The following is a 12551-nucleotide window of genomic DNA, read 5'->3' on the forward strand; positions in this document are numbered from 1 at the left end:
GGACTTCCATATGTTCCACACGTATCAGCTGACGGGCAGATGATCACGTGACGATCACCTGCTTCCTGGTCTGACAAGCGACAGATTTTGCAGGTAACCTGTGTTATCGCTCTAATGTTAGACGCGTGTTAGCTGCGGATTTGTAATTCCCGATCCTGTGCGGAACATTTCCGAGACTGTGCAGTATTACGTGTACACACCACTACACGTGAAATATTCCGCTCCGGTCGACTTGCTTCACTTGTTAGCATTAGCAAGTACTTCCGATCATTTACTAAAGTATAGTTTTGGACACTAATGACTGTTTGTCATTGGCCCTTTCTGCATAGGAATACAGACAGATTGTTCAGATACAAATATTTATCGGAGGAGGCATTTGAAATAAGCTAAGCGCACACTTAGTAGTTTTTACTTTTCCAACTTGTATTTTTCTCACACACACTCAGTGAGAGCTTACTACTATGAGGCTGGTCATTCTCGACGACTATGATCTGGCCAGTGAGTGGGCAGCAAAATACATCCGCAACAGAATAGTCCAGTTTAAGCCTTCTGCTGACAGGTTCTTTACTCTGGGCTTGCCAACAGGTGAGTAACAACAATACCCATGTTGCGAAAAATGAGTCCTGAAATATGAAGTCTGTGTTTCCCCTCTAAGTAGGATTTGTCTCATTTCTCACAGGTAGCACTCCTTATGGCTGTTACCAGAAGTTAATTGAATACTACAGACATGGTGATATTTCATTCAAATATGTGAAAACGTTTAACATGGATGAATATGTCGGTGAGTTAAAGGATAACTGACTCAGCTTTTTCCTCAGTATTAGTTGTGCAACTCTAAGTGGGCTCTTTGGAGAAAGTGTTTTTGAGGTGGGGCCTGTACTGGGAGACAAAACCAGAATTTCAGCAGTGTAAACTAGCAGCTTTGCAGCTGGCTCAAGTCTGGTGACAGTGTGTTAACTGTGACTAATGAGCTGCATTAAAGTTGATATGTCACAGTTGACAACAGAAACAAAAATGTTACAGCCAGTTTTAAAACGGGCCCACAGACGTTTATCATCTTATCAGTAGTGTTACAGCATCACAGGCTCAAATCAGAACCACTTGATTCTCTGTTGTAACCCTCAAACACTTACCTAAAAGCAGATAACGCATAAAAGGAAATGGCATCAAAAGAGTTTGTTGCTCTATAAAAAGCTCCCCATAAAGCTTGGATATCATATTTTTCATCACTGATTGGAGAAAATAGACAAACCGTGGGTTTGTCTTCAGCTCTGTATGCAGGCTGATAACGAGTCGGTGCTCTGCTGAGCCAAACATTCCTTTAACCTTAACTTGAAATGACCTTCTTGAAATTCCTCATAAATAAAATTTTAACCATTTGGGGAAAATATTCATAATTGATACTTGCCTATTGATATTTATTTAGACTCTTTCTCTCTGATCACATCCTCCACTGTGTCTATTAGACCCCATTCCTACAATGCTGCTTAATGCCGCTTGCATGCGCAGCACCTATGCCGGGGCCTCGTCTCGGTAGGACGTGCCCGGCCAGAACAACTTATCCAGGAGGCGCCAGCCTTAGCTGTCTCCTTTCGATGTCGTGTAGCGGCTCTACTCTGAACCCCTCCTGAAGGACTGAATTTACCCTGTTGCTAAGGGGAGCCCATCCACCTTTCAGAGAAAGTTAGTTTCCTCTGCTTGTATCTGCGATTTCATTCTAATAGTGTTAACAGAAAGATGAGGCACAGATGAACAGATTTATGCAGCCGTCTCGCACCAGATGGCAGGAGACACAATAATTTAGTGGCGTTGGGCATCAATTAAAATGTTAACAAATCTCCATATTAGCTTATCTTAATTGGATCCCTGTTAAATCCAGAATTTAATTTAAAATCCTTCCCCTTGCATACAAAGTCCCATTTTTTTATGTTAAGGACCTCATAGTACCGCATCACCCCAACAGAGCACTTTGATCTTAGGCTGCTTAAATAACCTCATGATCAGGTTATGTGTTCAGCTTAGGTGTCAGTGGTGACTTAGCCAAGTAAAAAGAGACAGTTTCATGACACAGAAACATGTGACCTCGAGCTCAGAACTGCTCACTAAACCATTTATTTCTCATTGTAGTCCACCATCAGGCTTAACAGGACTAAAATACTCAGTAGCTTTGGGCTAGCAGTAACAGAATGTACTAACATTAGTAAGTTGTATGAAGAGATTTTCATCAAACTGAGTGATCAAGAGTGATACTCTACACGATTAGTTACTTTGAGCTATTTATTTCTTTTTCATTCGGCTTTTCTTACTAATTTCACTCTCAGTAAACACGTTTTTGCTGTTCAGGTCTACCTCGTGCTCATCCCGAGAGTTACCACTCCTACATGTGGAACAATTTCTTCAAGCACATTGACATTGATCCAGCCAACGCTCACATTCTTGATGGAAATGCACAGAACTTGGAGGAGGAGTGTCAGGCTTATGAGCAGAAGATCGCTGAAGCTGGAGGAATCGAGTTGTTTGTTGGAGGTCAGACGTGTGGCTTTTGATATAGATTGCACAGCAGTGCTGCGTGGTATGCAAACTATTTGTGAAAGTGTTGTGACTGCAGATTGTGGCTGTTTCACTACATTATTATTATTATTGTTGTTTCTATCTCTGCACAAGTGGAGTGGCGTTTTTCTGTTGGGATATTATTAATATAAGTAATACACCAATGGTATACAAAGAAATAAAAGATAAACCCAACAGCTAAAACAATAAAAAATCTATTCTTGGCTTCCTTTTTTTTCGATTTGGAGTTCTAAGCTTTGGCATGACTTAACCTTTGATTAGAAGGAAAACCTGCTAGCTTAGAGTAAACTGTACCTTTGCCACATCTCGTTCGCTGTTATTGTGCAAAGTTGCCTGAACTCAAGGCAGTTGTTCTTTTCTGTGCTTGAGTCGATCACAGACAGCTCCTCATTTGAACTGTTTTTTTCGTTTCTTCATCATCCATCAATATTTACTCTTCTTGAATGTAGCAATGTTTATGCTAACGTGCTAGATAGCATTACTTGTGTGCTCAGTGGCCAGATAATTTAATATATGGTCACTGGGCACACCGGCTGTGGCAAACTCCTGTGAATAAGCGAGCAGCCAAAAATAGCTTTATCGTTACAAATTGTTTGGTTTACAAATTCTGTGTTCCATGTTGTTTGCTCTGTTGTTAAATTTGCATTATGTAAGTAAGTAAGGTTTATTTATTAAGTGCTGTATGGCTGAAGCAGTTCATGATATGTGGAGTCATGTGACCGTGGAGGGCTCTGAAAGGATCACTGAAGTCCGCATGTGTCACATGAAGCCTCGCAGCAGCATTGTGAGCCATCTATAGGCAATCCAAAGATGATTTGCTCAGGCAGAGGAATAACAAATGACAGTGATCAGGGCGAGATGAAAGCATGCGTAATCATTTCCATTTGACTTTGAGACACAACATATTCACGACGGATGCAGCAGCGCCCCCTGCACAGCCATCCCGCCCCCAGACAGGGTTTAGGAAAGTGAGGTGGAAGAAGACCCACCTGCTCTCCTCCCTGCTTGTCTGTTATAAAGTGGCCTGTTGGTTGCATGTGTTGGTTTGCCTTAGTGTATGAGGTGTTAAGAGTGTGATTGAGGGGATAGATGCAACACAAGCACGAGCACTCGATGCGCCTCTTAAAGCCCTCGAGATCTGAGGTCCACATAAATGCACTGTATTTTTTAAAAAGAGGGTCAATAACAGTCTGATTAAAATGCGTAGGGACACAGCCAGGCGTCAGAGAATGAGTAATTCTCTTATGAACTCAGGGTCAGATGGCGTAAGAGCTTTTTGAACAGTAAGGTTGGCTGATTGTGGCAAATAAAAGGTTTGAATTCCCTCGGCCGCTGTAGATGAAATTAGAAAAATATGTAGCCCTCGCATCTTTGTCTGTGTTGTTAAAGGAGTGAAGTAGTTAGAAAACTATGTGCAAAATTTCACCGTTGCAGCACCTACTACTATGTCATAGGGATCAATTCATTTCATTTTATGCTCTTTACCACATGCTGTTGAATTTTGTTCTGTAGGTATTGGTCCTGATGGTCACATAGCATTCAACGAGCCTGGCTCCAGCCTGGTTTCCAGAACGAGAGTGAAAACCCTCGCAAAGGACACCATTGTGGCAAATGCTCGTTTCTTTGGCAATGACCTCTCCAAGGTTCCCACAATGGCTCTGACTGTTGGTGTAGGAACTGTCATGGATGCCAAGGAGGTCAGATTAAAGGGCACTTATTTCAGTCCTTTTTTTGTCCTGTTTACACACTTTACATGCAAAATATTTGCACAAATTTTACCTCTTGTGTGTGTAAAGGCCTTAAGAAAAGCCAGCACGCAGAATTTTGACAGCGAATATTTTACCAGCTGATGTTTATTGAGACTGTTTCTCTTCTGTAAGGGCTACTCCGTCTCAAGTTGCAGACATTTTCTACTCGGCCGTCTCCAGTTTGTACAAAAATGTTATCGTGCAAAAAATTTGAACATAAATAATAAGTGCTGTGAAACTTTAGCTTCATATATCAAATACTTGTCAAGATGTACTTTTTGAAAAATGCTCCACTGACCTTCTTTCCAACCCTTTTAAACTGCAAAAGTTTGAACATTACTATCTCCAAACTTCCAACAAATCACTACAAACTGACGTTTTCACTAGTCTCTCTCACCATTAAAGACGAATCAGGATCTAATTTGGGATAGGTGCATTAAAAACAGTGTCTATTGTATTTCATTTATATATGAAAAAAGTCCAGCACTCCTGTCACGTACTCGATCACACACGAATAACAATTACAATATAAAGTTGCTTGAATAACCATGGTTGTGGCTGCTGCTAAATATAGTCATTTCAGTACAATAAAACTTTAACACACTTTTCCTCTGCTCAGGTGATGATTCTTATCACGGGAGCACACAAAGCTTTTGCTCTCTACAAAGCCATAGAGGAGGGAGTTAACCACATGTGGACAGTATCAGCGTTCCAGCAGCACCCACGCACCATTTTTGTCTGTGATGAGGATGCCACCTTGGAACTCAGAGTCAAAACTGTCAAATACTTCAAAGGTACCAGTCACTCCTGTTGTGTGTGCCTGTTTCTAATACCTGCTTATTTTTAACTAAAAAGCTACAGTGCAGGTAACTGATTAGAAAAATGCTAACTGACTTAAATGTGTACCGTAAGTACAGGTATGTGAACCAAAAGGACTAAAATGTCATCCTTAAAGCAATCAAACAATTTAGCTTTAGCTAACTAATGATAAATGGGCTGGTTCTTATGTTTCTCTACCTGACTGCTTTATACAACTTTCCTCATGCAACATATTTAAATATGTTGAAAAATGCAAAAGCTCTTGTAGAATAAAATCAACAATGTGTGGAAAACCTTAACTAGTACATTTTTTTTAACACACTTGTGTTTAAATTTAGCTACACAAATAGACCGAGAGCTGCAAACTTACATATTTACTTATATATGCTTAGCATTAGCTTAGATATTTGACAGGCATTGAGTCCACATCCCAGCAGTTTGTTTTACTCTTTTCATTTTTGTTGTAGGTTTAATGCATGTCCATAATAAACTGGTGGACCCAGTGCTCAGCATAAAAGACCAGTAAAGGAGCCAGTGAATAAGGAAGACAACTGAAGGTTGTGACCAATGATTTCTGGATTCAACATCTGTTCCACGTCTGAAGAGCTGGTGTTTGAGTCCTTAACTGTGCATGTTGCTTATTCAGAAACTTACTTTGAATGTTATTCTTTTCAGACTGTTACTGATTATTAGTGAAAGGTCACTGTTCATTTATGTTGCGATGTAGTTATAACACAAGTTTACCTATCCGAGGTGTTTTGTATAATCTTTAACTAATTAAAACTAGTTAATGTTTAACTCGTTTTTTCAGGATTACTTTTTTCTATAAAGTAATGACCATAAACAAAACGCCCAAATTTGTTTGGTGGTTGAAGCGAACCTAGACTCTTTGTCCATATTCATTCCCAAAGTAGAAGGCAACAATGTGCGGACAACAGTTCAACAAAAGAAGCAAATGTGATGTGTATGTTGGTCAAATCTTGTCAACCAAATAAACACTGTACATGTAGATATATTTTAGGGTCCTCGTCAATTAATTAAAGAGAGCCTGTTACTGTCCAACAATAATTATCGGTCGGTGGATTTGAGTGTCTCACATGTGGATACTGTGAGTGGTTTTGAGGTGATGTTCCCAGTGTTTGAAGACTCTGTTAGAAAACCTTCTGTTGGGATGATTTTCTTTCACACTGCCAAAGAACAAAAATTAGTGTCAAAGTGAAAAACTCCACCCAGTTTTCTTTTACAAGGGGTTCATAACATGTGTCCCAGACATGTAAGGTGTTGGTTTCATACACTTACTGGACGAGTGTGTATTCCTATGTAATTAATTAATGCTGTTACACCTGAGTGTACTGAAATGCAGTGTGACTGCAGCATAAATTAAATTTGTCCTAACTTTACTTGAAACACATTCTTGTATATGTGCTTCACAATAACGGCTGCTTGACTTTTTGCTTCATGGTAAAATGGCCTGCATTTGTATAGCGCTTTTCTAGTCCCTAAGGACCCCAAAGCGCTTTACACTACATTCAGTCATTCATGGATCCGTCTCACTTGGATGTGGCCTTAGAAGGCAAGGGCCTGTTTCGTAGGTGGCCTATTGCCTAATCTGATTACGCCTCATAGCAGGATTTTACAAATGTCCAAAGCCTTGGGTTGGGCTCATACATCAGTTTTGATTTGGTGGGGATAATTAACAAAAGTGACAAAACATATTTTTATCACAGCCCTGATCACTTGACCATATATTGATACATACAAAACTACACATTTATACCTGAACATTGATATCACCATATGGGAAGACAGAATCACAATATAATGTCGGCATATATGTCATGATCTTGGTCTAAGTGGTCTTGTGTACCCCTACCACACGATGTTCACAGTGATTCTACAGTTGTTTACCAGCAGAATAGTGTAATGTAACAAGATGATTGAACTGAATCTGTGTTTTTTAAGTAAATTTGAAGACTATTTTTAAAAAAAATGTATTTATTACACCCAAGGTTTTATCATTGATATTGGTTCTGTCTGTTGGACTTTGGGAAACACATACATAAAATGAAACGATATGATATGATACACTGCTGCTCTGTCCCATATAGCCAGTGGTGTCAACCAAAGGGAGAGGAATTTATTGCCTTTGGGAGAGCAAAGAAGAGGATCCCAGACTTATATCTGTAGCTGCCTTTGTTGATTTACATAATTTGTTTAAAGAGCAAACCAGCAAATGACCCAAAAAATGGTGTTAATGGGTCAAAAACACTTGGCCTAGGTGTTGCCAGTGTCAAATCAAATCAAATCACTTTTATTGTCACATCACATGTGCAGGTACATTGGTACAGCACATGTGAGTGAAATTCTTATGTGTGAGCTTCACAAGCAACAGAGTTGTGCAAAATACAATAACGTAAACAAGCAAAATACAAGAATGGCTACATCTGAAACGAATAAATATATGTACAATATATAATAGTATATGCATTTCTGGATGTGTATACTAAATATTTTCCTGTGTGTGTGTGTGTGTGTGTGTGTGTGTACACATATTTTACAAATTAAATAGAGTAAACAATAAATAAAATATATAAAATATACAGAGTTGAGACATGTGCAAAACAGTGGCGTTACTGTACAGTATGGAGTGCATAATGTTAAAGTTCCAGTAGTGAAGCTGAGGTGTCTATGACGTGTTCAGCAGTCTGATGGCCTGGTGGAAGAAGCTGTCTCTCAGTCTGCTGGTACGGGACCGGATGCTGCAGAACCTCCTTCCTGATGGAAGCAGTCTGAACAGTTTATGGCTGGGGTGACTGGAGTCCTTGATGATCCTCCCCGCTTTCCTCAGGCACCGCTTCCTGTAGATGTCTTGGAGGGAGGGAAGCTCACCTCCAATTATCCGTTCAGAGCACCGCACTACTCGCTGGAGAGCTTTGCGGTTGTAGGCGGTGCTGTTGCCGTACCAGGTGGTGATGCATCCAGTGAGGATGCTCTCAATGGCACAGTGATAGAAGGTCCTGAGGATGCGGGGGCTCATGCCGAATCTTTTCAGTCTCCTGAGAAAGAAGAGGCGCTGCTGCGCCTTCTTCACTGTTTTGTTTGTGTTGCCCTAACTATAAGCTAAAACTATAAGTTTTAAACCTAATCTTAAAAGTAAACAGGGTGTCTCTTCCTCTGAATCCAACTGGTTCCCATTACAACTTTTAAATATGCTAGCAACCACAAGTAAGAGGCCAACAAGTGCTCAGCATCTCTGGGAACTCCTTCAAGACTGTTGGAAAACCATTTCAGGTGACGAAATCCTGAAGCTCATCAAGAGAATGCCAAGAGTGTGCAAAGCAGAATCAAAGCAAAATAATCTAAAATATGAAGCATGTTTTGAGTTATTTCACACTCTTTTGTTTACTGCATAATTCCCCATGGGTTCATTCATAGTTTGATGCCTTCAATGTAATTATTCATGAAAATACAGAAAACCCATTAAATGAGAAGGTGTGTCCAAACTTCTGACTGGTAGTAGAATAGAATAAACCTTTATTTTCCCACAGATGAGAAATGTGGGTGTTACACAGCTTTTATAGCAAGGGGAATATAAAATATAAAAGGAAGACACAAGGTGGTCCTATTTACATAAGCGATTGAAGTTCGTACATACAGGTAACAATGTACAGAATATGTATAGAAAAACTGTACATAACTATATATAAAATGTACAGTGAAACAAGCTGATGAGTAGGATGACCATGTTAAACTGTGTAATTTAGTCTGACAGCTGCTGGTAAGAATGACCTGCGATAGCGCTCCTTCCTACACTGTGGGTGCAAAAGTCTACTGCTGAACGAGCTGCTCAGTGCTCCTGACCAGTTTGAGTTCCCCCCTGTCCCTCTCTGCCATTCCACCACTCCAGCAGACCACAGCATAGAAAATAGCAGACGCCACCGCAGTGTCGTAAAACGTCCTTAGGAGTGTCCTGTTCACCCCGAAGGATCTCAGCCGCCGTAGCAGGTGGAGACGACTTAGACCCTTTTTGTAAAGTGTTTGTGGACCAGTCCAGTTTGTTACTGAGGTGAACACCCAGGTATTTGTTCTCCTCCACCATTTCAATGTCCAAACCCTGGATGTTCACTGGTGTAATAGGAGGTGGCTTCTTGCAGAAGTCAGTCACCAGCTCCTTCATCATGCTGGCATTGATGCAAAGATGGTTCTGTTTGCACCAACTGACGAAGTCGTTGATGACCCCCCTGTATTCCAGTTCGTTTCCCTCCGACACCCGGGCCACAATGGCGGCGTCATCCGAGAATTTCTGGAGATGGCAAGTGTCCGTGTTATAACTGAAGTCTGCAGTGTACGGGGTGAAGAGGAAAGGGGCGAGCACTGTTCCTTGTGGGGCCCCCGTGCTACAGACTACCACCTCAGGCACACAGTCCTGCAGCCTCACATACTGGGGTCTGATTCTTATATAGCGCTTTCCTACTCTCCTGGAGTTCTCAACACCACATGCCTCATACACCCTTTCACACCCACTCACATCACTTCTAAACTCAAGTGCAAACTAACCAACATTCACACTCCGATGAACGCATCGGACGGCAACTTGGGGTTCGTATCTTGCCCCAGGATATTTGGCGTGCAGGCTGGGGAAGCCAAGGATTGAACCACCAACCTTCCAATAAGTAGCTGATTTGGCATTATTTGAACTGAATTAAATTTCTCTCACTGGAGCCGTTAATGTGGCAGTCCTTTTGAGATGCAATTGAGAAGCTTTTCCAGCAAGACACTGCTGCCATTGCTGGTCAGTTTGATGCTGTTGCTTTGTCTGACTTGTCAAAGTATTAGTATTTAGTATTTAGTATTTATTTATTTATTGTCATTGTCAAGAACAATGAAATTGCGTTTGGGGCTTCCATACAACCCAAAAAAAAGAAGAAAATAATAAATACCCCTTAAAACCCAAGTGTACATATTTAACCCAGTGTGACTCCAATGCAATAAGACAAAGCTGGCTCAGGGTTGCGGGATGAGCATTCTAAGCAGAGATGCCCAGACCTCCCTCCTCAAAGTCATCCTCTCCACTTCTTCTGGTGAGACACTGAGAGATGCTGGAGAGATTATGTGAACCATGACACATAATCTCTCCAGCATTTCTTGAGCTTCTTCCAGGGTTTATATTTCCAAAACACCTCACCTAAGAACCACCCTAGTTAATGTCTCAACCACCTGAACTTGTCAAGAAACCAACAGAATGATGGACCTGTTTATTTATAGACTAAGTGGACAAAGAAAATCCTTGTCTGTGATGCTGTGATATCATCAGAGAGATGACAAAGATTTTACAGGTTGTCCAAAGACATGCAATCAGTCACTAAAGCTTACAGGGATCAGAAAATGCTGAGAAGTATACACAGAAACAGGTTAATTCCAGTACTAGACTGGCAGAAATCAAGCAAACCCTACATGACTGAGGCCTGACACAATGATCTGATGATGACTGACTGTTTGCTTCAGTCTTAAGAGGCCAGAATAATAACCTGATGAGCAACGGGTGAGCTAATCAGCTGATCTCTTACAGGTGAGCAACCGACAAGGAAGTGGAGAAGCCTAGGTCTTGGTCCCCCACATTATAACTGTGTTCTGTGGGAAACAGGCGATGAGAAAAGAAAGCACAGGGCTGCATTTTATCAATCATTCTCTGGGACAACACTGCATCTACCCCAGAACCTGAAGCATCGACCTCCACAGTGAACTGCAGAGAAGGACCCAGTTGAGCCAGAAACAGGTAAAGACGAAAACCAATGCTTAAGGCTTCCTGGGCTGAAGTCAGGTTAACGGAGCAAAGATTTTTGTATAGATCCTGATTTTTATTCTGGCCCTCACCACCCGTCACCTTTGGCATAATAAGACTTTGAGATAATAATGTGAATAACAAGATAAAATAAGATTAACAAGAGGAACCCAGAGTCTATAGCGCTCCTCTTGGCAAAGCAAATGTGTATGACACAACAAAGTCCAGAAGTGTGCTCCTGAAACTGCCGGACAGGACAAGTTTAAAAGAAAATAGATAAACAATTTTATATAAGGAATATCATCAACAAAATATTCAATTGCATAAACAACAAGTTGTTAACTATCACAAGAAGCATGGCTAAAAGTAATTGTGTGACTGGAATAAATACACGAATTCAGTGGCAGGCTATGAAATACTGATTGAAAAAACATGGTTAATACTGACTGACAGTTTCTCACATGATAAACATTAGTGAGGTTTTCCCACTTCAACATCCAGTCATGTAAAACCATTGGAACCGTTTTTAGGCACTGATTTATTTTGTCACAGTGTATTGAGATAGTAGCCACAATACAGTATGAGCAACAATTACAGAGAATGGCACTGTATCACAGATGTGTGCTAGATGTGTTAATATGGCTTGAGTAGAATGAACATACAGCTCTATACCAGTCTTCCTCTCACAATGCTCATGATCACACAACATGCTTTGAGGTTTCTGGGCTGAATGAAAACAGCGCTTTTTTTTTTTAAAATGAGCTACTTTACAAAACAATGCTGTGGAAAATATTATTCAATCATTAGAGCAAATATTTAGGTAATCATTCCAGGTATTTGTAAGCAATAAACATTTGTTATATTTGTTTTAATAAATAAAAAGCATTGGAATCATCTTAAGTTACAAGAGGGGTGTGTTGAAGCTGTGGCGAATGAAAGACCATCACATTTTGTAGACCCTGTCTCGCCATAGACAAGCTATCAGTGCTAACACTAAAGACACAGCTTTTTGCACACTTTTTTATGAACGATTAGTAATCAAAAGCAAAATATCATTTTATCTCATCAGCACTATATTGAAATGCAATCTGTGGTATTTAAAAGCACTGTCATGATGAGCGTCAGGCCACAGTTTGGTAAACCATGTATGTCATTTCCTTTTGGTACAGTAACAGGATTATAAGGCTGCATCAACTTCTGCACTGCATTCTTTCAGCTTTTAATTATTTTGACCTGAATCAGCAAAAATGACATATTTGACTTCTATAGAAGATCAGAGACTTCTGCTTGATTTTTGGTTTCAGAGTTCGAACGTCATTACTAATGATCTGTTATCTAATTATTTACTGTTTTGTTAATACTAATAATTGCAGTAATCCTTATTTTACATAATTTGGTTCGATCAGTGACGGTTAACTAGAAATGAACACACTTTAACAATAACTACACTGTCAATGTTTGCATAGTTTACCACTTCTTTGTCTTCTTTGAGAAGCGAGTAAATCATCTTCATGTCACCTTTGTCAGAACAACTGTGTTATGGCTATAAGGAAACGCTATGGGCAAGGTTAAGACTACTGTGTATGGAGACCTGATTACATTTGCAGCCCCCCCCCCCCCCACACACACAC

At 40.4% G+C, this 12551-nt stretch overlaps 1 protein-coding gene across 3 annotated transcripts; it reads left to right on the forward strand.

The window, feature by feature from the left end:
* On the forward strand, window positions 1-6206 carry LOC146551431 (glucosamine-6-phosphate deaminase 2). Of its 3 annotated transcripts, XM_085258148.1 has the most exons (7): window positions 1-93; window positions 447-585; window positions 680-781; window positions 2344-2526; window positions 4084-4268; window positions 4939-5113; window positions 5606-6206. In XM_085258148.1, exons 2-7 carry the CDS (start codon window positions 462-464, stop codon window positions 5662-5664), a joined length of 828 nt encoding a protein of 275 aa, XP_085114274.1. In that variant the 5' UTR covers window positions 1-93; window positions 447-461; the 3' UTR covers window positions 5665-6206. The 3 variants fall into 3 exon arrangements, with proteins under 3 accessions (XP_085114274.1, XP_085114276.1, XP_085114275.1); XM_085258150.1 differs by lacking the exon at window positions 680-781; XM_085258149.1 differs by lacking the exon at window positions 1-93 and having other exon boundaries at window positions 100-585.
* Window positions 6207-12551: the final 6345 nt, after the last annotated feature.

This window comes from Mchenga conophoros, linkage group LG19, assembly GCF_057382185.1.
Source record: "Mchenga conophoros isolate Kocher_MC1m ecotype Shallow Benthic linkage group LG19, M_conophoros_male_GT1.1, whole genome shotgun sequence".
NCBI lineage: Eukaryota > Metazoa > Chordata > Actinopteri > Cichliformes > Cichlidae > Mchenga > Mchenga conophoros.

Coding starts and splice junctions, on each gene's coding strand:
- LOC146551431 (XM_085258148.1), top strand. CDS start 462: ATGAGGCTGGTCATTCTCGACGACTATGATCTGGCCAGTGAGTGGGCA. Junction 586..679: donor TACTCTGGGCTTGCCAACAG/GTGAGTAACAAC, acceptor CATTTCTCACAG/GTAGCACTCCTTATGGCTGT. Junction 2,527..4,083: donor AATCGAGTTGTTTGTTGGAG/GTCAGACGTGTG, acceptor TTTGTTCTGTAG/GTATTGGTCCTGATGGTCAC.